The sequence below is a fragment of the Leptodactylus fuscus genome, chromosome 6 (assembly GCF_031893055.1).
Source record: "Leptodactylus fuscus isolate aLepFus1 chromosome 6, aLepFus1.hap2, whole genome shotgun sequence".
NCBI classification, from domain to species: domain Eukaryota; kingdom Metazoa; phylum Chordata; class Amphibia; order Anura; family Leptodactylidae; genus Leptodactylus; species Leptodactylus fuscus.
The window spans coordinates 105,638,336-105,665,223 of NC_134270.1; the positions used below are offsets into that span (position 1 = coordinate 105,638,336).

General features: G+C 39.6%; 1 protein-coding gene across 5 annotated transcripts in view; it reads left to right on the plus strand.

The window, feature by feature from the left end:
- Window positions 1–26,888, plus strand: part of MYT1 (myelin transcription factor 1) — a 58,823-nt gene that overhangs the window by 13,787 nt on the left and 18,148 nt on the right. For 2 of the 5 annotated variants that reach the window (XM_075276965.1, XM_075276969.1), the window contains exons 2-15: window positions 9,540–9,640; window positions 14,043–14,094; window positions 14,678–14,711; window positions 15,749–15,811; window positions 15,923–16,179; window positions 16,623–17,453; window positions 20,125–20,259; window positions 20,886–20,976; window positions 21,076–21,186; window positions 21,895–22,109; window positions 23,785–23,990; window positions 24,230–24,499; window positions 25,788–25,942; window positions 26,637–26,738. In XM_075276965.1, coding sequence (XP_075133066.1) covers window positions 9,540–9,640; window positions 14,043–14,094; window positions 14,678–14,711; window positions 15,749–15,811; window positions 15,923–16,179; window positions 16,623–17,453; window positions 20,125–20,259; window positions 20,886–20,976; window positions 21,076–21,186; window positions 21,895–22,109; window positions 23,785–23,990; window positions 24,230–24,499; window positions 25,788–25,942; window positions 26,637–26,738 — 2,623 coding nt within the window. The remainder of the gene's footprint in view (window positions 1–9,539; window positions 9,641–14,042; window positions 14,095–14,677; window positions 14,712–15,748; window positions 15,812–15,922; window positions 16,180–16,622; window positions 17,454–20,124; window positions 20,260–20,885; window positions 20,977–21,075; window positions 21,187–21,894; window positions 22,110–23,784; window positions 23,991–24,229; window positions 24,500–25,787; window positions 25,943–26,636; window positions 26,739–26,888) is intronic. The other 3 variants (XM_075276967.1, XM_075276966.1, XM_075276970.1) reach the window with 3 other exon arrangements.

Sequence of the window (26,888 nt, forward strand, 5' to 3'; positions counted from 1 at the left end):
TCATCAGGGGACAGATGGATGGTTAATGTCTGTTGTCTGTTCCCTGGTAACAGAGGCATAAAGTGACAGGAGATAAAGACCACTTGACCCACCTGCCTGTTCCTCAATTCCCAACCTGCTGTCAGAGGCTGCTCTGCTCCTTCTGTCCCATCCTCCCTCCCCTCCGAGTGAATAACATATTTCTTGTGCTATGTATTCCCAGTGACAATAAAAAAGAGACATTTACAGGCGGAATATACACCCGAAGGTGACCTGTTATTTATTTTCATTACAACATAAACTTCATCTCCACAGCTTGTTTCACAAAAACAATGTTGAAAACCCCCATCCCCCCAAAAAAAACCCAAATATTTCTTAATCCAAAGCTTCGTCTTCAATGTATTCTGTCTGTTTGTTTCTACAGATTGTAAGTGGCCATAGATAACACTTGTACCAGTCTCTGAAATGTTTTTTTTTTCCCCTCTGTTTTATATTTTATTATTTTTGGGGTAAATAATAGTATTACCTACTGTTCTTCTTGTTAGTTTTTTTTTAAATATCTGACCTTACACATTGGTTCTATACTGTTTCAGCCCTTACACATTCTATTCTTAAGACATGTAGTCTTATGTTTTCGAATACAACAAAATAATCAGATACGAATAATTTTACTCACCAAAAAAACAAAATCTGCCAACCTTATTCACCCAACAGTAAAAAGCCGCCATGCCGTGGCCATTGTTAAAACAAAGGAGAGTGAAGGTAAGTTTTCACATGTCCATTTGTTTGGATGGATAGAAAAAAATGACAGTGAAATAAAATTGTACTTTCTCTATCTTTGTCCATTTTGACAGAGACATGGACTCAATAGAAATCAATGTATCTGTTTTTAATGGATGTATAACGGTTAGACGTCCGAGTTACTTCCTTTAGGAATGGATAAGTGCATTGGATCAAAAAGAAGGACCAATTAAATTTATCAATTTATTTAATGTTCCATTAAAAATTGATGCAAAACAGATGACATTCGGCTATCAAAAGCAGTGAATGGAAGGCATGGGAAAATGGATGAAAAACAATTGTTCACAATGATTTTAACAGACATTAGATCCGTCAAAAATGGCACTGCCAAGGTAGCATGGTGGCTCAGTGGTTAACACTGCAGCACTGGAGTCCTGGGTTTGAACCCTGCCAAGGACAACATCTGCGAAGTGTTTGTATGTGCTCCCCGTGTTTGCGTGGGCTTCCTCCCATACACCAAAGACATACTGATAGGGGAAAAAACACACACAAAAAATGGCACTGCCATGTGAATAAGGTCTTATACTGACCTGGCTAATCTGTAGTCTATACATTCACCAGAGACTTGGGCCTTCACCGAGGCCAAGGCACCTCATGCCTCAATGATATACGTAGTTCCTTTTAACTGATAGCCTTTATGTGTTTCAATTACCATTGCAGCCCCTTAAAATGAGCCATCAATAATATCCCCTTTTAATTTAAGCTACATTTATTTCTACAAGCCGACCACAACACACATCTGCTCACTGGCCCACAGTAACAGTAACATATATCAGGCCATCAGTAATTGCTATATAGATAAAAATATATTTTGCTGGTACAGGCTGGGACTGGCTAGCGTTTTATAGGGGAATAACTATATTTTCCAGATCAGATGTGAAGAGCAGCGTCTAGAAGGACATTTTTTCAATAACTGCTCACATAATATGGAGAAACCTCCTTTTTTCCCTTTCCCCATCTGCATGCTAACAATGCATTTTCTACCTAATTTGCCTGCAGGCCACAAATATCAGCGAAGAAGTGGGTAGAGGAATATGGAGTAATAATTTATTGTTACAATGCGCTAGATTGTAAGGTGCCCCCTCCTATTGGTTCTTTTACGCCTTCCTGCATCAATTTTTTTTTCCCCTTTTTTTACTGCATGCAGAATAATAATAGAACAAGCAAGTGTGGAAAATATATTCCGGGGAAGGATGGATGTGCGCACACGGAGAGTGACTGAGAAAATCTATTTCTGCACTTTGATGATTAATATTATGGCCTCTCGAGGTTTGATTCGCTCCTGCATAAAGCACACATTGATGCATGACTTCAGCATTTAGCTGAAAGGCTAAATTGATACACTGTTCTTTTAGTACTGATCTGGGCCTATTGTATCCTATGAATGTCAGGGCAGTAAAGAGCAATGCACAATGCTTTTACATTCAGGTGGTCCGGCCTACCCCATCTAGTGAAATGAAGGCTACTGAAATACGGCACTGGTCAAATCAAAGCATCATTGCTGTATAGCTATACATGAATATATGTATTTAGTGGCCTTTTAAGTTTATATTGATGTGCAGACACAATGGTTACATATCTTCAAGTACAAAATGCATAAAGTGGGGAACTTAACATAACTGGTTTAAGGGCTAGTTCACACGTGTTAGGATGGTCGAGGAATTTGGTCAGGAAAAAACCACTGCAGGAATTAGGAAGCGTTTTTTTTACGAGGCGATTTTTGAAGCGTTTTTTGTAGTTTTTTTTTGTTTCAGGTTCTTTCCTTCTGCACAGTGAATGGACCTTGAAAAAGTGCCTGACGTTTTTTGAGGCGTTTTTTTTTTTTTGGCTAAAAACCGCGCCAGAAAAACACCAGCCATTTTTCCGCCGCCCATTGACTTGTATTGATTTCCTGAGGCAGAATCCGCCTGAAGAAAGGTCATGTCGCCTCTTATTTCCGCTAGCGGAATAAAGAACGCTAGCGGTCTACATAGACCTCTGTTTTATTTACTCTATTGTGAGGGGGCGGATTTTAAGGTGGATTCCATGTCAAAATCCACCCCCTCTTGCCCCGTGTGAACGAGCCCTAAGAAAAGCTTAAATATTCACCCACAGCAACCATACAGATTTAATTTAAAAAAAAAATCCTTTGGAGTTAGAATGTGGCGGGTTGCTATGGGGAACTGCACAGCTTACCATTAGTTTTGGTAAATTTTCCCCTTCTTAGGGTGCATTCACACGATGTCTTTTGGCACGTAATATGCCACGTAGACGCCGCGGGATCTTTTGCGGGCCGTATACACTCCCATTGTTTTCAATGGGAGCCGGTACCGTATATGCAGCGCTATTTTGCAGCCGCCGCAAAATCACGGCCGCAAAATAGCGCCGTGTATACGGTACTGGCTCCCATTGAAAACAATGGGAGCGTATACGGCCCGCAAAAGATCCCGCGGCGTCTACGTGGCACATTATGTGCCAAAAGACATCGTGTGAATGCACCCTTAAGTACCCAGACAGCATTCTGGCTTCACACGTACTAATTCGGAGTCTCTATTGCAATGTTCACCAGAAATCACCAGTTGAAGAAAAAAACCCACATTATAATCATTAGGGTCCACATTATAATCATTAGGGTCCACATTATAATCATTAGGATTCACATTATAATCATTAGGGTTCACATTATAATCATTAGGGTTCACATTATAATCATTAGGGTCCACATTATAATCATTGTGGTCCACATTATAATCATTGTGGTCCACATTATAACCAATGGGGTTCCTTGGATTCCATTTGTGTCTGTCATTACTGCGATCTGTTTTTGTCCGTATGAACGTGAACGTCGTGCATCGGGTGAATTGGCTTCTTTTTCCAGTCTACTGTATCTGTTTATCTAACTAGCTAGCTATCTCTTATACTTTGTATATTATATTTTAGCTTCTTTATGAAATCCACAAAAGGTCTTTACAGGGTGTACAGAGACTATTGTTACACTTTCAGCTGAATGCAACATTCTCTACAGATAATTCCTGCAGGTCAAATGAAAGGAGATATCTTTTATGTAACTGAATATCTGCATCTTGCTTTACATTGACAGCTGATTTCCACTTGTCTTCATTTAACTCTATATATACTATACATATTGTATATAGTGCTCTATAACGCTGCAGAGCAATTACCCTTGATTTTCTGAAAGCCAACTTAGTGTAGCCCTTGCCCAATATTAGGGTATGTGCCACTAAATAAACCAAGATAGATGATGTTCTATAGATAGACAGACTAAAAAGTTCCTGTTATGGGATATTATTGTTCTGTGTCCAAATGTTATTGTTCCCATAGAAATGGAGATCTGGTTATTTATCTAGACTTTTAGATATTTGGATCTCGATTAGGTTTGGTTCCATTGATACGTGCCCAAAAAGACTGGTAATTGAACTATAGTGAATCCGTTCTGAATGGAAAGGATTTTGTATACATGTGGTAGCACAATCCATGTACTGTAATGGAGCCTTGAGGAATGATTCTTCAGTCCATATAAGGGTCCATTCACACATAGGAATTTGGCACTGATTATGGCGCAGAATCCATGTCAAAATCAGCGCTGAAAAAAAAGACTCCCATTGACTTCAATAGGTTACGTTTTCCGACTGGTACCCATTGAAATCAATGGGAGGCTTTTTTTTCAGTGCTGATTTTGATGAGGATTTCATGCCAGAATCAGCACCAAATTCCTCTGTGTGAATGGGTACTAACAAAGTGAGACAACTGTGGTGTGTAATATTTAATGTGAGTGTAGTTTATTAATATTCATGTGAAAGCAGGACAAGTTATGTGTACAAAATCCACGAATTGTGAATATTATTGTAAAAATACATATTTGGAATTGAGGTCCATCTTGGACCTTTCTCAAGCCATATCTGGAAGGGTAAGAACTGTGTATGGTGGAAGGATGCCAATGGAAAGGTCAGACTAGAGAAAGGTTTGACATGGAAGGAAATGTTGTATACAGTATATACCATTCTCTAATAGTATGAATATTGGATAAGGTTCCATGTGATTTTACCTGTTTCTACGTGACAGTTAATACGCTACAACAAGGTGTCTTGCTCTGAATGGGATGGATGATATGAAAAGATTCTAGCCCTTAAACAAAGCTTTATAGAGGCAGGTATGGAAGTTGAGTTTCTCTAGGAGTAGATATGTTTCTCAAGGTTCTCCATATAGTAATGACGTTGTATCACTATGTAGATGTAGGATACTAGCAGATTATATATGACATATCCTTGAATTTCAAATATATTTCTCGGGTTTGTAAATAATATATAATTCACAATTTATGGATTTCCTCTGATACATGTATCAGCGACTACAGCTATAGGAGACCGCTACAATAGAATATACTATATGAATAAGGCTTCACAGCAAATGAAGGAGGTAAACATTACTACTAATTTCTATGAGTAGGAAGTCATTGTAAATATTTCATTCACACATCCACCCGCCCACCCGCAGGCGGATGAACAATACTGTTATCTGCAAGATTCAGCTTTATGATCAATTCATCATCACGCTCCAAGTAGATGCATTGTAAGGAGGAACGTGGACGAGGGAAGAGTACAGCAGTGAAGAAGATAGGGCTACTCTATATCAGGACACTTGGGAAATGACTGATCATTATAGGGTTTTCTAAAACTTCATTTCTTGTAGGGCAACACTGAACTTACTATAGACAAAATACTGTCTACTTGTACACAATTTACAGTGGTATTTTTATTTGAACAACCACCCTGGGGCTGACAGATGGTGAAATGGATTGAGCAGGTGGATTTTTCTGTTATTTGTTACCCATTAGTTGTAGTTGAAGATGTCAGTCTAAACCAAATAATTGCTATTAAGAATCGTATTCCCTCTTCTTGGGTAAGCTTTAGGCCAATAGGTTTTATTGGAGAGACCTCAGTAGATCCCACAAGGCAAAAGCCAACAATTGAACCGTTTGACATGTTCTTAAGGATGTTGGGTCAACAATCAGTTATCCATGAAAACATATTTAAGGCTTCATGTACATGACCATGTGCAGTATATGGGTCAGTAAAAACTGAACAGATGGCACATGGGTTGGTAATGGTATCTACAGCCATCCATGAACTTCACTGACCAATACTCTTGAATGAATAGACTAAGCCACAAAGAAGGGACAGGGATGGATTTGCTCCATAGTCTGTGGCTCTTTTCTATGGCAGATATGTATTGGGCCATGGAAATAAATGGATCTGTATGTTATCCAATCCTCAAGTCCAGACTTGTAATTGTGGATAATACATTGCAACAAACTTGGTCCTGTGCATGTAGCTTTACAATGGTCAGAGTCAGGTCTGAGAGCGTTTTATTTGTCATTCGCAAACCTACAAATGCGTAGAGAATGGAGTATCATAACTGCAATATCAAGTTAGGCTATGGCACGATGTCCCGATTCCCAAAATGCGGAAAGTGGTTTTCAGGGTTTTTCAATGCAGATTTTTTTTCTGCAATGTGTAGATGAGATTAGTCAGAATCCCATCTACTTTGCAGGTAATATAAAATGCAGCATTTTTCCCATGCCATTTTTGCATTGTGGTGCCCCCGGCCTAAGGGTGTATTATACAGAGTGATCATGGGGTGAATGAGCTTATTAAAGGCACTTGTTCCCCAATCATTCCTGGGCACAATCAAGAAAAGAGCAAATGAATATTTGGTGGTTGATCACATCTTTACAAAGTCAAAAAATAATCACTAGGTGGCGCCCCAGCTCCCTGTATACTCAGGGGTCATTTCTAATCTGTAACCATAGAGCGACATAGCTCTGTATAGGAGCTGTATACATAAACAGTAGAATCCATTAGCCTTGAAACTACATTTCCAGCTTTTACTAATGGTGACTTGTATATATCATTGCAAGGTTGTCCCTGTCTATTTGACTTAGAAAACTGAATAACAATATAATCGTACTCCACAAGTCCAGACCTGTAACAGTATAACAAAACGTCTCCTATGATGGGGATAGAGAAAGTGAATGATGTATCAGGGTGTTTTATTCTAGTCATCTGGCTTCATGTAAAATTATAGTCACTGTAGCAAAATCCATGATAACAAGAGCAGGAGACAAGAGAACGTTTGATACTGGAATAGAGATTTGAGCATCGCATGCAGTTGCTGATACGTTTCCGACTGGCATTAGCTGAGACTTGCCAGCACCCGTCACGCAGAAGAGATGTCAATCACGGGCACTTTCTGTTTGTCAGCAGTGAAAATTCACAATTAGCATTTAAAACCTGCAACATTCCCTTTCCTGGGTGACTGGCGTGTTGTGATATCTCATCACCCAACAAAACACTTGATGTTGTGAGAACAGCGAGGGGAGGAGAGAGGCTGCCTGGTACTCAGGGACTAGAGAGAAGAAAATACCATTTTTACTGCAGGCAAGATTCATTACAGTGAATGCAGAAGAGGGAGTGAAGAGCAGAATAATAGCAGAGCCCCTACCCCACCCCCAGCTGCACTATGATCCATCAGGTCTTTTAAATGCAGCTGGGGAAAGATTTGTGTGCAAGAAAATCACTGTGCATAACTCAGTATTCAGTATAAGCAACCCCCAACCACAGCGCTGATGTCACTTTACAGCATTATTCTGTCCTTTTAGCCTTTATAAATAACTCCCAGCATATAAGAATGGCTGATGTTTACAGCTCTCTCTCACACCTCACTGTGTACCATTTTGTAATGGAATCATAGAAGATTGATGGGCTTTTGGAGCCCGCCATTACTTGTCCTAATATTCTTGGTGTATTAAGGGTATGGCACTGTTAAGATGCTGTGGCATTCCTACAGGTTACTATATGATGATTTGTATGCGCCATATGTGCGCTTTTGTAGCCCAGAACATACCTCGTTCCCTGTTGATTTTACAATAGCTATATGCGTTAGTTGATCGCATCTGCAGAGGTGGATATGGGCTGGATAAGCAGACAGACTGTATGGACAAATGTTTATGATACCTACATATTATAGCTAAAGGAGCTTTTATAATATGCCATTTCACATTTATTGGCATTAATATGGAGTTGGTTCTCCCTTTGCAGTCATTTTTACAGTGTTTCTTTGGGAATTTTTGCCCCTTCATCATTGATGCTGGATGAGAAGGCTTCCCATTCTAGTTCATGCAAAGGGTGGTCAATGGGGTTCAGATCATGGCTTTATGCAGGACAGTCAAGTTCTTCAAAACCGACTCTCCCAATCATGCCTTTATGGAGCTTGCTTTGTGCACTGGGGCACAGTCATACTGGAACAGAAAGGGCTTAACCCAAACTGTTCTGTCAAAGTCCGAATCATTGTTCAAAATGTTTTGTTCTGTCCAGGCATTAAGATCATTAAGATTTCCCTCCACTAAAACTAATGGGCCTAGGTCAGTTCCTGGAAAACAACCACATAGCAATATTCTTCCTCCACCAAACAGTGCAGTTGGTACAAAGCTGTTACATAGGTAATGTTTTCTTGGAAAACTCAGATATCGATCAGACTGCAAGATCGAGCAGATCGTCTTACTCTGCTCCATCCATCTCTTGCCATGAAGCTCCAACACAAAGTCTTTGTGGTGATGTTAATGGCAGAAGGAGGTTGGAACTCCTCAGTGATAGGGGCAGTTTTATTATCATGTCTATTATAGCATGTCTTTGTTGCCTACAGCAACCAATCACAAAGCAGCCTTCATTTTTTCAAAGGCATAATATGCAATGAAAGTTGCTCTGTGATTGGTTGCTATAGACAACAAAGACAGGTTTTTTTTAGACATTATTATAATAAATCTGACTCATTGAGTGAGAAGTGTTGGTAACTTTTCTGTCCAATGCTCCTCAGCACTTGATGAACCCACTGAAGTTTACATAGTCTGTCCCTTCATGTTTATGTTTTTGTGGTTCCTAAAGGCTCCCAATTTTTAATAATACTTCTGGAATGACCCTGGAATATCTGAGAAAATTCACAAACTGACTTGTTGCAATGGTGACATCCTCTTACAGTATCATACTTTAGAACAAGCCATTCTTTCATAAATGTTTGTAAGGCCCCACGTAGCATCACGCAGCAAAAAAGCACTACAGGAAAAACCGCGGCGGCAACGCATTGAGGTTTTTCCTGGCTTTTCACAGAAAGTTTGCAGAGGTTTCCTCTGTGGACTTTCTGCTTCAATTATACCTGTACAGAAACCACCAGAGTTTCTCTAGGTATAATTGACATGATGCGATTTCCAAAAGCACAACAATTTTGGAAATGGCAGCGTGTTCACTGTGCATATTTTACCGCAGTGTGTGGGTGGGATTCACTAGAATCCCATCCACTATACTGTAACTGTAAAATGGCATGTTTTTTTCCGCGGCATTGCCACAGCCGCCAATCCACAGCATTTACGCCGTGTGGGGACCCAGCTGTAGACAGACCTATGTGCTGTATTTTATATACTTGTGGCAATGGAGCAGAATGTCATACTTAAATTCAGTATTATGGCTGGGCTTATATGGTGTGTTTTTGCTGTAAAATAGCATGTGTTTAAAATACCAAATGTGGTTTTCAAAATTGTGTGTGTTTTTTATATAAAACCGCATGTGTTTTACGGCAAAAATGTAATGAGGTATACCAAGATGTGTGTCCCAATATTTTTATAGTCTCAGTAGATAGAAATATATGTAGAAAAAACATGGCGTACATTCTCGGCTTACATACTAACTTTCCATTTAATTATTTCCCAGAAAATGAGTTCCGAGGTGAGCTGCTGAACCAAAGGTGGACCCGTGGCGAGAAAATTAACAGCTGTCACACAAAGCAAAAACTAACCAGCAGAAACTCCAAGGTAAGAGCTATAAATGGTTCCAAGTTTAATTCTGGGGAGAAGATCAGACATGATAAAATTAAAGATACTCACTCCTTCCTTCCCCTCGTCATCTTTCAATGGAGAATTCAGAGGTTCTCAAACATGTATGATCAGCTGGCCATGCCCAAATTGTTAGGCTTAGGCCTGGGCCCCATGTAGAGGAAATGCCGTGGCAAAAACTGCTGCATTTTACAGTCACTGCAAAATGGATGGGATTCTAGTGAAAATACGCGCCGCTGAAACGTTGCAGTTTCCAAAACCAACACAGTTTTGGAAATCGTAGCATGTTAGTCATACCTACGGAAACGTTGGCGGTTTCCCTATATGTATAATGGAAACAGGAAAGTCCACAGAAGAAAGCTGTTGCGTTGCTGCAGTGGTTTTTCCCATAGCGCTTTTTTGCAGTGGCCCACTACATGGGGCTTTTGCTTCAGATAACGTTTCCCATTTATGTATGAGGGCCTTTAATATGGCCACAGCTGCAGAAATAGATCAGTCAACTGTGGCTATTTATCACCTGACCCTTTTTTGGACATATTTTTCTTCATGGTACACCTTTCTTTAAGACTAGTCTTACTGTGGTATCACAGAAGGCGAATCGAGGATCTTAAATAGATACAAACAGATCACAGAGAAAAAGAAAATAATAAAACATCATTTTTATTAGGATAATAAATAATGTGAACAATGTTCATAGAGATTTCTCATGGGCTCCACTTTAAGACCACCTATATTCAGACAGCGCACTTGGGACTGTGGGGTCTGTGTACGTCAGTAGATCTGCTGGACAATTTGGCGATCACTATATTTATTTTAACTATTAGTCCTGCTGCAATCTGCCAGTGGACAATACATGTTCAGTGATATTATTGAGGGGCACACCACTCTCACCTCTGTGATGCAAGGTGTATAATATTAGGGCACACACCCTAAGGGGTATGTTCACATGGCGGAAACCAAATTTCGCCGTGTGAACTCTCCGCACGGCTAGCCACGACAGGATGCCGATGCAATGCACCAGCAACCCGTCGTGACATTCTGCTCCTGATTAGGCCCCAATGAATGGCCCTAATCAGGAGGGAGTCTCGGGAAGAAGGGACATCTAGCTTCTTTTTCCCTCTAGCAGAAAAAAACGCTAGCGGGGAAAAAAAAGCTATTGGCTTCCATTCAATTGAATGGGAGCCTTTTTTACAGATGGATTTTGAGGCAGATTCCGTGTCAAATTTCACCTGCAAAAAACTATGTGTGAACATACATTAAGATTGACATGGTGTTTAATCCCCCACGAGCCTTCTGAATATGATGGAATTGTGTTCTCTCTTTATACATACTGCCACACAAGGGATATACATGTATTCATTTATCTACAATTTGGGTCCTCGCTAACACCAGTGGTGTGATAGGGTGAGACTATCACTGCGGCAACCGCTTTGTATTGGTGTTAGGAATCCCCTTTTAAGCAAAATGTTATACTTTTGTGAATTCACAACATTTTATTTCTTATCCTAATATATTATTTTCTGTAGTATCTAATTATGATGTTGCTGCTCCCTGATAAATGTTATGCATGTGTTAGTTTATAAGCTATGTGCACTTTGCCTCTTGTTTGTACAAAAACACATTTGCCCCTTTTTTGCTAAAAATTGCACAATTAATTTTTAATGCTTTCTGACCTGGCAGGCTCTTTTACACTGGAGTGCATTTGTGCTTTTTTAATAAGATACAAGTCATAAATATAGAAGGATCTCCATTTAGGCCATGCCCCTTTTCTCGACAAAAAGCAAATGTGGCGAGAGCAACATAACATCTAGTAAAAAAAAGGCGCAAGTGCTTCATAAATGACCAAAAAAAGATGCAAGTAGCTTAATAAATATGCCCCAAAGTGTCCAGTAATGGAGACCGGTAGCAATAGTTATGGCTGACAGAAATCTCCACTAGAAAATGCTTTGAATGTTCTATCAGAGCAGACCGGAAATTTCCCATGTGGAGAATACAGATATCCAAGGGTAATGATTTCTGCTATGATTTCATGATCTTGAGGAGCTGCCTAACTCTACCCTGAGGCTGATTATAAAGAAAGCTACATAGTATACTCGAAACGTCTTTGGATATTTCTGATTGAGTCAAACAAGTGCTGTGCGTATATTAGGCTTGCAGCTCTAGCGTGTTAATGAATGTGCACACCCACATACACACGCATACACACTTGAGTGTCACGTGAAGCGAGCAGCAATCCTTTATGCTGGCTGATCAGGATGTAACTCCTGTTTATTTGTCTACTGAAGTCAGAGCTAACAATGGCCTCGCTGTCAGGGGTATTTAAATCAAGCAGCAGGGAGGACACCCCCAGAGGGAATACAGTCACAACAAGCCACGGTTACAGCTGTCACATACTTGGTGCTACTAGATTTACAACATAAAAATCTGCAAAATAGTAAACTAGAAAAATATTGTACAGGTATATTTATCTATAATCCTATCTATTATCTATTTCATCTGATTTACAAAAATTTCCCACAGGTTTGTCAGTGTAGTCTATACATATGAGATCAGACAGATGGCAGAAAAAATCCAACATGACAGATTTTGGTTCTGAACAACTTTAGTTGATGGCTGTATGGAACAGGCTGTCGTAGATTTATGTACAACCAACCAACATTTCTGCAGCCTAAAATCTAATGTGTATGGCCAGTACCACTCCGGAATATTCACAAAGGAGACCAGAAAGCTGGGTGACTACCCATACTGTAGCGTTGATACTGGCCACACATGTAGTCACTTAGCTTTGTAAAAAACAGATATGACTAGGATATGGTTGAATAGAATTCTTAATAATGGGGACAATTCAAGGTCATTTATTTCCCATTCCTTTTATATGTAAATGCTCATTGGCTGTCATAGTTATTCACTAAAGGAATTACAAGGTTCCATGCATTAAAATGTATCATACACAGATAGGCCAGTTGCATCTAAAGCCGAAGTAGGCAATTTCCCAAGGCCGTAATCTCTGTAATAGCAGCGCAATACATCTTCCAAGGCTGGAATGGATGACCAATGAACTGAGCAGCTGAGAAATAATTAAATCAGAGCCATTGACTAATGCTTATTAATATTATTAAGGTTTAGACGGTCCCTGCACATGGACCACCAGCTTATCATGAATCACATACAAATTAAACGTGTGCAATGACCCAACATCTTATACTGTATATATCTTATATATGAGATGTAGGTGCTGTAAGCCTGATACATTCCCCCTCCCCTAGTAAATATAATACTGATACCAAGCGGCTGGGATGTGGAGCAGAGGATGCAGCTACATTACACAGCATATACACAATAATTAGAAAGCAGATCTCTCCAAAGGTTTTTTTCCCCAGGAAATGGAAGAGCCCAATGAGCATCCAAGTAGAATAAATTAAATGGAAAGTGTTCTGCTCTGCAAACACATACAAAGCCGAACTTCAGTGACTGAGCCCTAGAGAGAGCAATATGGAGACTAAACAGCACATGTTCTCTCTTTAAAAATGTTGATATGTAAAGTTGTCATATACAGTATTTGTAATATCTTAGCCAGGGAGATACATAGGGCTACAAAGAAATGTGGTGCTATTCACTGACCGGTTTGGCCAAAAGTCTTTTCAGTAACCAGTCAAGCTACATATGGATGACAGTCCCTAAGTACATATATATGCCAGGGCTGCACCAAAGAACATGGAGGGCTATAGCAAAATTCACAAAGAAGCTCACTCCCTAGAGCCGCCACTTCTCAGCACCAGAGGACAGAGGGCCAAGTAATTTTTTAGCACCGTTTTTCCCTTATAAACCAAATCTCAGTTATCAAATATGCCTGTCTTTCAGCAAGTAAATTGTTGCTTTATTCAGATGCAAATTGGAGGAAATGGGCTTTGCACTGGAATCTACAGCAAAGCTAAGATACGCCCCCAAAGCATGTTTACCCTCATTTGCATATGAACAAAATTACATGAAAATGGAGCTCCAAAGCTGAATAACAGAGGTATAAATGGAAACTGTAGAATTGCCTCTATGTGGTTTTGGTTTATAATCAATTTACTGCTGACAGACTCCCTTTAACGCTGGTTTCTTGCAACTATGGCTGCTCATGTAGGAATATATAGGAAAACAGAAAGACTTATAATCCGCAATACATTTAGGTAGGGGGGATAGTTGGCCTCTTTGTAGATTGGCCCCATAGCAGCTGCATGAGGATTTCCATCCCTTTATATATGTCACCTATGAAATCCTTTGTATGACATTAACAATCCCTAAAGTGAAGGTAAATGACTTCAGAACATTACAGATTCTGCACTTCATATCACAAGGGCTCTCTAACATTTCCTTCAAATTTCTTTTACTCCAGATGAATGTAGAAAATGACGACAAAAGGACCCGCACACGATCCAAAATCCGAGGTGAGATCTTATCCCTCCCCGCTCCTTTGTGTCCATGACATCACACAGCACAGGTTCATTCACAAAATGCATCAATGCTGATTTATAATTAACATTATCTATGTGAACTTTAGAAAGCTCTTAATTACTTACAAATGTAGTCAAGGCAGCTGAGAGAGCAATGTGGGGAAGGGGTCTCTGGGGGCCAGCGCTAATAGCGTATCTAGTATGAGATACAGGGACACACATGCTGCCGCTGTGAGAACAACACAGATCAGATCTGCAGTAATCTCAGCGAAACTTACATGAAGACCACTGCATTGTTGTCAGGGCATTGAAACATCAGATACAGTAGACTATATATCTCATCAAGATACAGGAATATGGTTGACATGATTTCCTTTGTGTTGGGATGTTTTAATGTCTACTTTGTAGTGAAGACCTTCTCTTCTAAAGGTTCGGAATTGATGTTCTCAATCTTTTTTGGGTATGAGGGTCACACTGTCAATACATTTGTATATCACAAGGTATACGAAACAGGTACAATCCGTATGTTAGAGCAGTATGTCATTTGGGTAACTCATACCTAATTTGGTATCTACAGGTATCCCAGTTGAGCTTATTGGACAGGAAGTGAGGTAAGTCCTAAGGACCTGATGAAATAAAATATATATTTTATTATCTTTTAAAGTGTAATTACATTTATTAAGGCAGTACAATAACAGTAACATGGTCATGGTACCTTCATAGCATCTTAACAATGTACAACACAGTTCAATGAAAAACTGGACAAATAAGCCAAGGAAACAGTATCAAGGGTTTTTTTATAGTATTTTGTTCTCACGTTTCTGCTCCATCCTATATTGGTATAAAACCACTTTTAGAATTCAGTGAATCCGTAGGCTCTGTCCTCATAAATATAAGATCAGCAAGAAATTGGCAGCTTCCACTGTGTTGCCAACATATGCACTTTAAGAAAAAATTATATATTAGCGCAGGTTTTTTTTTTATAGCTATAATGTCTCTGCTTCTAACACTTGTTTCCTATACCGCCATCACAAGCAATTATCTTGCTCCATTTACAATCTACAATAATGAACTGCCTAGTGTGACTGATGTCTACAGGCTTGCAAAACTGAAGGCTTCTGATTATAACAAAGCATCAGTTCCGATGTCACAACACCATGTTTTCACCATTGCAGATCAGAATCATGGATAACATAGGCCTTACACTGTATGTTTTTTTGCGCTCTTCACAGTTTGGTATTCTAGTAGCCATACACATAGTGTTATAAAGAAGGAAAATTACAATTTACATGTCTTGAACCTGCGGGCCCAAGTTGTAATCCTCTCTGACCACTGTCAAACAGAATTCTATAAATGTCTTCCTTCTTTTATGTCACAGAGTTAATGTAGAAAGTGAAGGAGTCTGACTCTGTAGCCGTGCACATACAAATCTTTAATTAAGCATACGCTATAAAACTATAATGAAGCACTCAATTAATTAAGGGAGGTGAAGTGTTTCATTAGTTTTCAAGCACTTGGAGGCCAGGTTATATGGTTCATCATTCGACTGAGATACAGAATAAGTAGAAACACAGGGAAGAGAGTGCAAAACTATTGCATATTGCTATATAGTTAAAGTGTTTTTGTATCTTGTTTGTACCATTTAAAGCTGTCCCACCCCAGGCTGTATTGGCTCAGGACACATCAGTGGAAAGTATGCAAGACATAGAAGGTAAATTGAAGATGTTCTTGCAAGATGCAAGTCTTCATCACTTGTTCTTATACTGGCATAGCAGGTGGACAGGTCAGTGAAAATAACATAATTGTTGTTGTCCGTCTGCAGTTTACAAAATTGTCCCTTGGCCCGTAAACGCAAGGTCCAAGATACAGAGGCTGAACACCCAGCATCAAAGAGGAAGTCACATCCTCTCAAGCTGGCCCTGGATGAGGGCTACAATATGGACAGTGATGGAAGTGAGGACACAGAGGTGAAGGATGAAGAGTCTGGTACTGAGGATTCCGAAGGAACATTGGTGGAGACTGAAGAGGAGTCTGAGAACCCTGGGCTTAAGGAATCTCTAAGTCCAGAGCCTAGAGAAGGTACTGCATTAGTATTAAAATATTAAAAATATTAAAAACCCTGCTCAATATTAGAAATATATATCTATAATTCCAATCAGTTGAGTGGAAATTGATATTTGTCATGGGCCTAAAGCAGAATTCAAGTCATTGGTTTCCACCTCACACACCCTTACAACACCTACTGATACCTTTCATCTTAACGGTTGTCTCTTAAACTGCTGAAGTTAAAGATGTCCAACAGTTATATAATATACAGTTTACCTCTTTCTCTTGTCACTTTAATAGTTATTTAGAAAAGTAATTAAAAAAATACCAAACAGGCTACCCCATAGTCACTAAATAATGCTTAGGTCTATTTCATGTTAATGGGCTTTTGAATAACAAGATATATATTTCACAGAATAGTAACTCCAGGCAGAAAGAACATAAAACTTCTTTCCCTCTTTTCCCCTTTGCCACAGCTGAAAGCTCTCCTGCTAATACAACGTATGAAGAACTTCCAACAAGTGACGAGACTCCCACAAAAGCCACTTACAGTAGTTACCAAGAAATCATTGCCAATTCTCTCTTAAACTTGGGCCAAATAGCAAAAGAAACATTGGTTTCAGAGGGACATTTGCCAGAAAGTGAACTGGAGACCCCTAAACCAAGCTCTGGCGTAGTGCAGATTGTCCAGCCGGAAGTTGAAGAAGCAGCAGAAGAAGAGGTGTGTGACAAAGAGATCATCATACAGACAGAAGATGCTGAAGAAGTCATTGAAGTCACCAGTGAGCCCAGCAGTGAGTCATGTCTTGAACCTCGAGATGACATACACTGTGAAGAGGTTTGCAAGAAGGACTTGGAAGATGAAGATGATGATGAAGAGGATGAAGATGATGTTGACGAGGATGATGAAGATGATGATGATCTGGATGATGATGAGGAAGCAGAGGAACACCCTTCTGAAATGATGAGCCAAGATGCCCCACATGCTTCTCAGGACTCCCCGAAAACCCACTGTGAAGGACAATTTAGCCCAAAACCTGAATATTCTGTCATTGTGGAGGTCAGATCAGATGACGATAAAGATGATGATAGCCATTCTCAAAAATCGGCTGTAACAGATGAGTCTGAAATGTATGACATGATGACGCGGGGCAACCTTGGGCTCCTAGAACAAGCGATAGCTCTGAAGGCTGAACAAGTTAAAGTTGTTCGGGAACACAGCAGATCAACAACAGACAACATTAAGAATTACCAAACTGAAGAAAAGCAAAATCGGTCGATTGACACAATGAGGAAAAGCTTTTATGGTAAATGTGTTTTCTTGTTATATTTCACCTCCTGGCTACAACATCATTATATTATGGAATGTTGTCTTATACCCTAAATACAAATTTCCCAGCCAACTGTTGTAAGTCCACCAATAAGGGGCCACTGTACATATATAAAGATCATATATTTCATCAAGGAGGACCACTTAGCTCTCTCATTGTGTCTGTTTTATTAACTACTTAGCAAAGTAACAATTTTGGAGCATCTTTTCTTAGAGTTTTACATTGTGTAGTTCCTATGTTATTCCTCCTGGAAATGTAGAAATAAATTGACATGGTGTTATTATTCCCCTTGTCAAACTGGCATGTTCCTGCACACCAATAACACTGTCTGATTAGTGCTGGCAATACCATTCTATGTAGGGACACAGTCTATTGATTCTTATGTTTCCTTAACAGAGGGGCAGAACAACACAAAATTCACAGAAAAGAGGCTTTGGCCTTGTTTCATGGGAATACAAATATTTGTACAGACATATAATAATTATAACAGACACATCAGGAGAGTTGAACAGTCCTCCCTATGCATCTTCACCAATATGTCCATTGTTCTGGTCCGTTGGAGGACCACAACAACTGACACACAAATTAAAATAGCAGAAACCAACGGTGTCCTATGGACCTCATCGACTATAAAGGAATTAATCAGGAGTCCATTCTTTTAAAGTGAAACCCCTAGACAAAATGTCAGACTTGCAACACTTTCTCATCTACCAATTCGACAAACACTGCAACAAAGTCTCCAAACAGAGACTCTGACGCAGATGTGAACATAGACTTAAATAGGTGTAAGATGTGTAAAACCTTATGTTCAGGTCTGCAGCTATCAGATAAGCTTCACATAGGCTGCTATATGAGTATGACAAGTCATCAGAGATCAATGTCACTGTATATATGTATGAATATGTACACATACTGGGTATAAAGTCTATTTGTTAGAGGAAGTCTACCACTTCCCACAAGCATATTCTGTTACTGTTACTACCACATTACCCAAAACATTACATTAAGAAACAACAAACCTCTGCTATGTATGTTACTTTTGTAGATTTGGAGAAATGAGTTGGTGTAGTGTGGACAGGCCTTCAGCTCCCTGGAGCACTGCTCTTACTACTCAAGTAGTATGGCTGATGTCATAGCAATGGGAGGATGATCTATCACTGCATTTAAGAGAAATAAATAATAATAATTTGGGGGAAATGGTAGACTCCCTTTAAAGGTTGTCGGGTTTAGACTAATAGAGTGAGGTCACTAGTCAGATATACACAAGGTGTTTCCCATTTAGAATAGAACTAAGTCAGGGAGGTTGGGCATGAGTTGCCACTCAAGAATATGAAGTATTAGTATGTGGTTGAACTCATGAATAGTTGAGTAAAATGCAAAACTGATGCTAGAATGAACAGAGACAGCTTAGATGATATTATTTATTTTGGGTGAAGTGAGATAAATCTGGCAATGAATATCTAGTGCACACTAAATATACAGAAAGTAAGATTATAGATGCCGTACTTCAACTGGAACCGCTTGGAACCAACATTGAAAAAATATGTCCTGAAAAAAATCAGCTTTCCTATCTGTAGATGTTAACACATTTGCAAAAAGGTAAAAAAAAAAAAAAAGTACATTGCGTATTTCTGCAGATTGAAGTTCATTATGCCGTTGCCAAGGGTGATAAGCAAAATTTTCTGCTTCATAAGCAATTTACAAGCTAGCTCTCCCTCTCCGCTTCCTCTCCTTTATCCATCTGAAAGCTTTAAGAATATGACTCTCCCAGCAGTGTTGCGACAGTGTAAAATAATCTCTTTGTGGCTGTCTGCTGGTTTACCGGAAACAGATTAGCCAAATGTGAAAGGGAAAACGATCTCACCCATTGATTCCCTGTGTCATTTTCAGCTTTGTCCTGAAATTTTTCTATATCTCAGTATAGCAAATTTAGTATTTGACTCTCCTTGTCTGAACGGTGGAAGGGGATAATTTTGCTGAAACAGAATGAACATAACTTTTATTAAAGATCTTAATGTACTTTGTCAGCAGGATCGCTGAAAGGAAACCTATACAGTCTTTTAACTTTGTCCATCACCTTAACAAAGTGAATATGGTTTTATATATCATATTGCATATTTGTGTTTCATCAAAGTAATGTAAAGTTATCAAAGTTTATAATTGAATCAATAAAATCAAAGAAGTAGACTATAAAACACCTAGGGTGCTGTGTGTGGCCTCTTACAACACTAGATTATTGAGATATTCTTCCTTATACTTCAAAATATGATATCCAATATAATAACTAGAGTCATAGAGAATCCAAAAGAAATAGTCCTCCTGTAGCTCTGTATGACATTGGAGATGTACAGAGATAAGTAGCTGCATGGATAAACCATGGATAAATTCCAACCACAGAGTACATTGAGACATTAGAGTAACACATGGTTAATTCATATACAATTGGATCAGTTACAGTTTTACTAACAGAAGCCATACAATGTTTTACGTTGTACACTGTCTGTTCCTGACCCAATAGTCACATGTAGGGCTTATATTGAGTGTAAGAACAGCACCCACGGGTCAGAATTAAGAACTATTCTAAAGATAAAAATATACAACAGTTGATGTTGGGGTAATAATTTCTTATTGTTGTTTCTATTGCAAGATGCAGCAAGACCTGAAAAAAGAGAAATCAAATGTCCAACTCCTGGCTGTGATGGTACTGGACATGTAACAGGACTTTATCCTCACCACAGGAGCCTCTCAGGATGCCCACACAAAGACAGGATCCCTCCAGAGAGTAAGACACATCATCATTAGCCTTGCCTTTATTGCCATATTCTCTTAGCCTTACAGTATAGCACATGTGCAGGTTTTGTGGCAGGTTGATGTACAGCAGAGGATACGAAAGAGAAGGAATGGGTCACTTCATACTTTTCATTCTTCTTGTATCCACCACGGGTTTGGCTCAAAAAATGCATCAAAAACTGGAAAAAAACATCTGCATGCCTTGTTTCAGCCTAAAGGAAATAAGAAGAATAAAAGTGTAGGCTAACTCCAACCCATAAACCATATTTAGGGAGTTAGTTCCATCATTCTTTCACAGAAATGGACTCTAGTTGGTGACGGCTCATACAGCTTTATTTAGTTGTGTAATAAAATTACATTATAGTATCTGTTTTTGTATAAATGATCTGTCCGTTGTATAAGTATGTCTACCTTTTGTCTCATCTCTTCTACATTATAGATTGTAAGCTCTTGCAAAGAGAGCCCTCAGTCCTATTGTGTAAACTGAATTCTTACTCTCTAATGCCTCATTTTGTCTGTCCATGAATCTTTTGATTTGTACAGTGCTGCAGAATATGTTGGTGGCATATAAAGATTTATTTATTGTTATTTATTATCATTTTTGTTTGGTTTTTACAGTTCTGGCCATGCACGAGAATGTACTCAAGTGTCCAACCCCTGGTTGCACAGGACAGGGCCATGTTAACAGCAATAGGAACACACACAGGAGGTACTGACCTCCATTATCAGACCAACAATTAATTCCCATTACATAAGACATGATCATTCCCATTATATAAGCCAAGATCTAAGTTTCATTTCTTTGCAGCTTATCTGGATGCCCCATTGCTGCAGCTGAAAAATTGGCCAGATCCCACGAGAAACAGCAACAGCCTGGAGATCTCACCAAAAATAATACAAACTCAGACAGGATACTCAGGTAAGATTAGCCTTGGGTGTAGTACAATCCCATAGTGCATGTCAAGCAGCCACATAGTACAAGTATAATAGGATATCAGTGAAACATATTTGATATTTTCCCTTTACCACTGAAAATAGTTGGAATAGATAAGGATGTCATGTCACAGTTCATTGAGATCTCACAAATGTAGGGAAAAATCTATTTTTGCCTGGAGTGTTGGATGCTCCTCCCTTTTGATAAGTAAGGCAGAAACCAAAGTCTTTGTTCTGTAGATATAAGAAGGTCATACACCGGTGATACGCCTGTCAGGGTACTTCCTTCCTAAATGTCAGTCCATACATATTCTCATTAGAAAGTTGCTATATGTTAGTATACATTTGTCTGCCTTTCTCCATAATTGGGAACCCACATACTGTAATATTTATGGGGGGAACTCAACTCCCTAGGCCAGGGATCAGCAACCATCGGCACTCCAGCTGCTGTGAAACTAGAGCTCCCAGCATGCTCCTTTGAGTTCTACAAGCGTTCCAAGAAGAGCAGAGTAAGGAGGCATGCTATGACCTATGCTATGAGCTGGAGTGCAGAAGGTTGCTGATCCCTACCCTAGATGAATCATTTTTACAAAATGTATCACTGTGAATAAAGGAAACCATTAATACATCTAGCACTGTACAGAATATATAGAATCCTTCAACCTTGTCTTTATACTTTGTACTTTATTTGTAGGCCCATGTGTTTTGTGAAGCAGCTGGAGATTCCCCAGTATGGCAGCTATAGGCCCAACATGGTTCCTGCAACGCCAAGAGCCAATTTAGCCAAGGAACTGGAGAAATACTCCAAGGTTACCTTTGATTATGCAAGTTTTGATGCTCAGGTTTTCGGCAAACGCTTGCTTGCCCCAAAGATTCAGACAAGCGAAACCTCACCCAAAGCCTTTAAATGTAAGTATGGTCCGCCATATGTGATAGAATGGTGTATCCCGTCAACTATTAGGCTGAGCCCTCACATTGCAGAAAAGCAGCTTTTTTTTGTTGCATTTTTTTGAGCCAAAGCAAAGAATGGCTACAAAAGGAATGGGAAATATATAGGAGGTTCTTAGACTTCTCCATTCTGCTCTACCCATTCTTGGCTTTGGCTCAAAAAGACGCAACAAAATCTGCAACAAAAAAAGCTGCGTTTCCGCAAAGTGGAGCCTCAGCCTTACATTCAGAGACCTAGAGACTGTCTACATAAGGTAGCAATGCATTGGAATACGTGCTAAATTATGCTGCGATAACTAGGTCAATAAGCTGTGTGAATAAAATGGATGACCTCTCCCTTTGAAGCTGGTGGTCATGTTGGTTGTCACCAGAAATATATATAAAGTAACTTTGAAACAACAGACTATTTTAAAACAACTAGACATAAAAGCCAGCTTTCTGTAAAAGTGCTGAATAATATATGAAAATATGAAAGAAAGAACAAATGAAAAGGTTTAAGTAAGGGAAGGAGGTATAACATTGTCATATGCGATCAGAATCTCTTTCTAGAGTACTGCAAAGAATATGAGGAGGTTTAGGAAAACGGCTTGTAGATCTCAGTAGACTCAAGAGGGCTTTCCCTTCTAACTAATCCTACTTTCCAAGATCCTTGTGTAATCCTGACACAGCTGCTCAGTAAAAAGCGTTCATGCTTCAGAGACGACTCAGCTATTGCAGCACAATGGGACTTACTTCTTTATTGCTGAACCCACACAGCACACAGAATGATGACGTTGGCTACGGGCCAAATTGGCGAAGTGGCGCTGACAGCCTGGGTTAGGACTGACGGAAAAGTCATTTGTTTCACAGCAAAAATAATTCTCCCACTGAATAAGATCGCCTCATTTGCAATATTTGCAGAGCATTTTTCTGGGTAATTGTACTGACAAAATAAATTCCTGCAAAGCAGCGAGGACGACGAACCGTCCCAGAACTGCTCTTCTCCTCTAATTCACTGACTGAAAATCCATCTGAGCTGGAAAGATTTATTAAATGTAAAACTTCATGGAGGAGGTAGAAGCAAATTGAAGATGAATCTTTCCACTGTTTAAATTTCCCAAAGGAGGAGCTTTAAATCAGATACGTAGCAGCCGAGGTAGCTCATAATGCAATTCATTAGGTATCTGCAGGACTTTCTTGCTGAGGATATATTGTATTAAGTCAACTATTTTGTGATAGAAAATTTTACGCAAAATAAAATTGCACTTTTCTTAGTGTGAACAACATAATATACAGACTGCTTGTGCCACATAATTGTTCTTTAAGGAGCATAGGATGCAATAAAACAAGCTAAATGCTAAAGGGGCTCAGCCAATCCCTTCTCTAAAGGAAGCAACCCCTTTAATTGACTCCTTTCCCCTTTAATTGAATCTTTAGGTCAGGGATAGGCAACCTTTGGCACTCCATCTGTTGTAAAACTACAACTCCCAGCATGCATACTTGCTCTGCTGTTCTTAGAACTCCCATGGAAGTGAATGGAGCATGTTGGGAGTTGTAGTTTCATAGCAGCTGGAGTGCCAAAGGTTCCCTACCCCTGATTTAGGTGTTAGCAGAAACTTCATGCTTCCTACATGGTAACCTGTTTATTCCTCTACAGCTAAACCATTTCCAAAGGCCTCTTCCCCAAGTCACAGTCCATCCAGCAGCTACGTGAAAAGCACTTCATCTTCCTCCTCCGGCTTTGACTACACCCATGATGCAGAGGCTGCACACATGGCAGCAACAGCCATCTTAAATCTTTCCACCCGATGCTGGGAGATGCCAGAGAATCTCAGTACTAAGCAGCAGGACCTGCCAAGTAAAGTGAGTATCTGCTTTATCAGGGGATGTACCTACTCTTTGTTATCATACATTGCATTCTTCTTATGAAAATTACATAGGGTACACAATAATGGTCTGTGAAGATCAATGTAACACTTTCATACATAGCATCTTTCCCCAGTTGTTCTTCCATCTTGGTTAATGTCCTCAATCACAACTGTTGAGTGTGTAACTCATGCCCCATAAACCTTACCCAGTTTCTTCTGTCCTTGTCTTTATAGTCTATGGACATTGAAGTAGATGAAAATGGAACTTTGGACTTGAGTATGAACAAGCATCGGAAACGCGAGAACACCTTCCCCAGCAGCAGCAGTTGCAGCAGTAGTCCCAGTATGAAATCTCCAGACCAGTCCCAACGCCAAAACTGCACCAGTGCCACAAGTAGCACTATGACCTCACCTCAGTCCAGCCAGACCTCTCGGCAAGATGACTGGGATGGGCCTATTGACTATACCAAGCCAAATCGCCAACGTGAGGAGGAGCCTGAAGAAGTATGTTACTAGTGCTGAACAAGCCGTATAAGCATTCGGGAAAAGGGTTAAAGTGTCACTAAACTTTCCAATAACTTTTGGCTTTTTGTCAACATTTGTATTTTTAATACTTTTTATACTATACTTTACTAACAAATTTCTAGGAAATCATGCATGTATTTTTTCCTTCCATTGCTGCTCTATTAAGAGCTGTACCCTGCTTCTTACTAAGTACAGTGTACGGGCCTGTCTGAAATCTGAGGGAAATAAGGGGGGAGGGTCAATTCATACTGTTATATCTCAGCCTTCATAAAACATAGAAACTTGCTTGTATGAAAGAGAAGATTCTACAGTTCTACCTGTTTTATTTACAGGGCTATAACCAGCTGATAATACAGCTTCAACTCATAAGCTCTCTTGAAATAATGCGGGTAGAATTTCCTTTCATACGACACCGGAAGCAAGTTTCTACATTTAATAACACCCATAATATAACTGTTTGAATTGAGCCCCCATTTATTTTCCCTACATAAAGCTGAAGCCCCATATTGCGAAAATGCAGCGTTTTTCAGTACCTGCAACGTGAATGGGATTCTGGCTCATCCCATCCACACAATGCAGAAAAAATCTGCGGTGAAAAAGCACAGCATGTCAATGCTATATTAAAAACACCAGCGCTTACGCAGGTATGTGTAATAAGGGCATGAAGTCCGTTTCGCTGTGGTGCCTTGGCCTTACACACAAGCCTGTCCACCATTCTCAGTGAGAAGCAGGGATCAGCTCTCAATAGAAAAGCAAGAAAAGCAAAGCACAGAAAAGCAAAGAATAAAAAAGCAAAGAATAAAAAAGGCAGGAATGCAGGTGGGATGAAGTATATAAAATAATTATTAATGACACAAATGAAAATCAGAAGTTATTTGAAAGTTTAGTTGCGCTTTAAATACTGAGATTGTGAAACCTCAGTCAATATACAGTATAATAGCAATTTGTTGGAAAGAGATAGCCAAACCCGGCTGTATCTCTGGTGCAGGCCTTGCTGCAGGTCTTATGAGTGTTGCGCTCTAGGGTCGCACTTGTGCAATCTTTTACATTATATTTTGTAACATTAATAGTCACGTTTTAGATGTGCGTTTGTTGGTTTGGGACTTTACTGGGTGGGAATAATCGGATTCTACACGAAGTATAGTTGTTAAACGCACTACTTCGGTCCACGGGACACTGCCACATAATCTACTCTAGCTGCCATATCTTTTGAGCACTAATATATGTTCTTTAAGAATTAAAATCTGAACTTCACTTCTCTTCAAAGTCTGAACCTGCGGGAGCTTCTTTTGCTTCATCAGAAGCAGACGACCAAGAGATGCAGGAGGAGAACTTTGAAGACCGTAAATACCCCGGAGATGTGACGCTCAGCAATTTCAAACTGAAGTTTCTCTCCAAGGACAGCAAGAAAGAGCTGCTGACGTAAGTAAAATGGAATATAATGTAAATTATTAACGTATGGCAGACACAATAGCATAGTTTGAGTGCCAGACACATTTTGGCAGGTAGGGAAATCTGTGAAAGTTTACTGAAGAACCCAGTTATCACATGACATACTCTTGTCGGGAGGGCAGGTAAGTGGGTGTACTGGCAATACTGGCGTTCCACTCAATGTCTAAGGTGCTCTTGTTAAGCAGTTGTGTCTATCAGAAGAGATCAGGTGACATCTAGAGGCAAACAAGATTCTGCAGTCTACCGCACAATCATCATACAGTCATTGGGCTACAGTATATGTTTTTTCTTTCTAAGAATGCCATGGAAAGATACGTAGGCTCCAGGCTGGAGAGCGAATCTGAGAAAACGTTCTATTTTCTTAGATCCTTTCTCCAGCCTAGAGCCCCATAGAGGTAAGTCAGTATCTTTGTTCCCCTGAGATGCATAAAGGGTCCCCATTTGACCAAATGTACACCCCTGCATTAAAGTGTTCTCATTGCCTACATATTGCGTAGGTAGCCATTTTGTGCACTGAATCAATATTCAATATTCTGGGAATTCCACGAATATTAGTTCAGTTTATAAAGTTGCTGCTTCCACTCTGTGCAGACAAAGGGTACATTTTAAATCTGGCAGAACAAGGCCCTCCCGTTGGACTTACTTGAAACCAATATTTTCCCAGATATTTTGCTGCACAACGGGATATTCGGCCAATACGTGATGGGGGGTGCGCAAGTCCAAAAGGGGGCGATGGAGGAAAAAAAGCAGGAACCCTCCTGAATGAGTAAGTTCTACATCAAGCCTTTGCTTAGCATAAAAAACGTAGCAACGGTGGAAATGTATTTTCAGACCAAGAGAATCACTGTTATTGGAAAGCTTCACGTGGTACAATATGGCTGCCATAGATTATACTGGCATAGTCTTAAAATTAGTC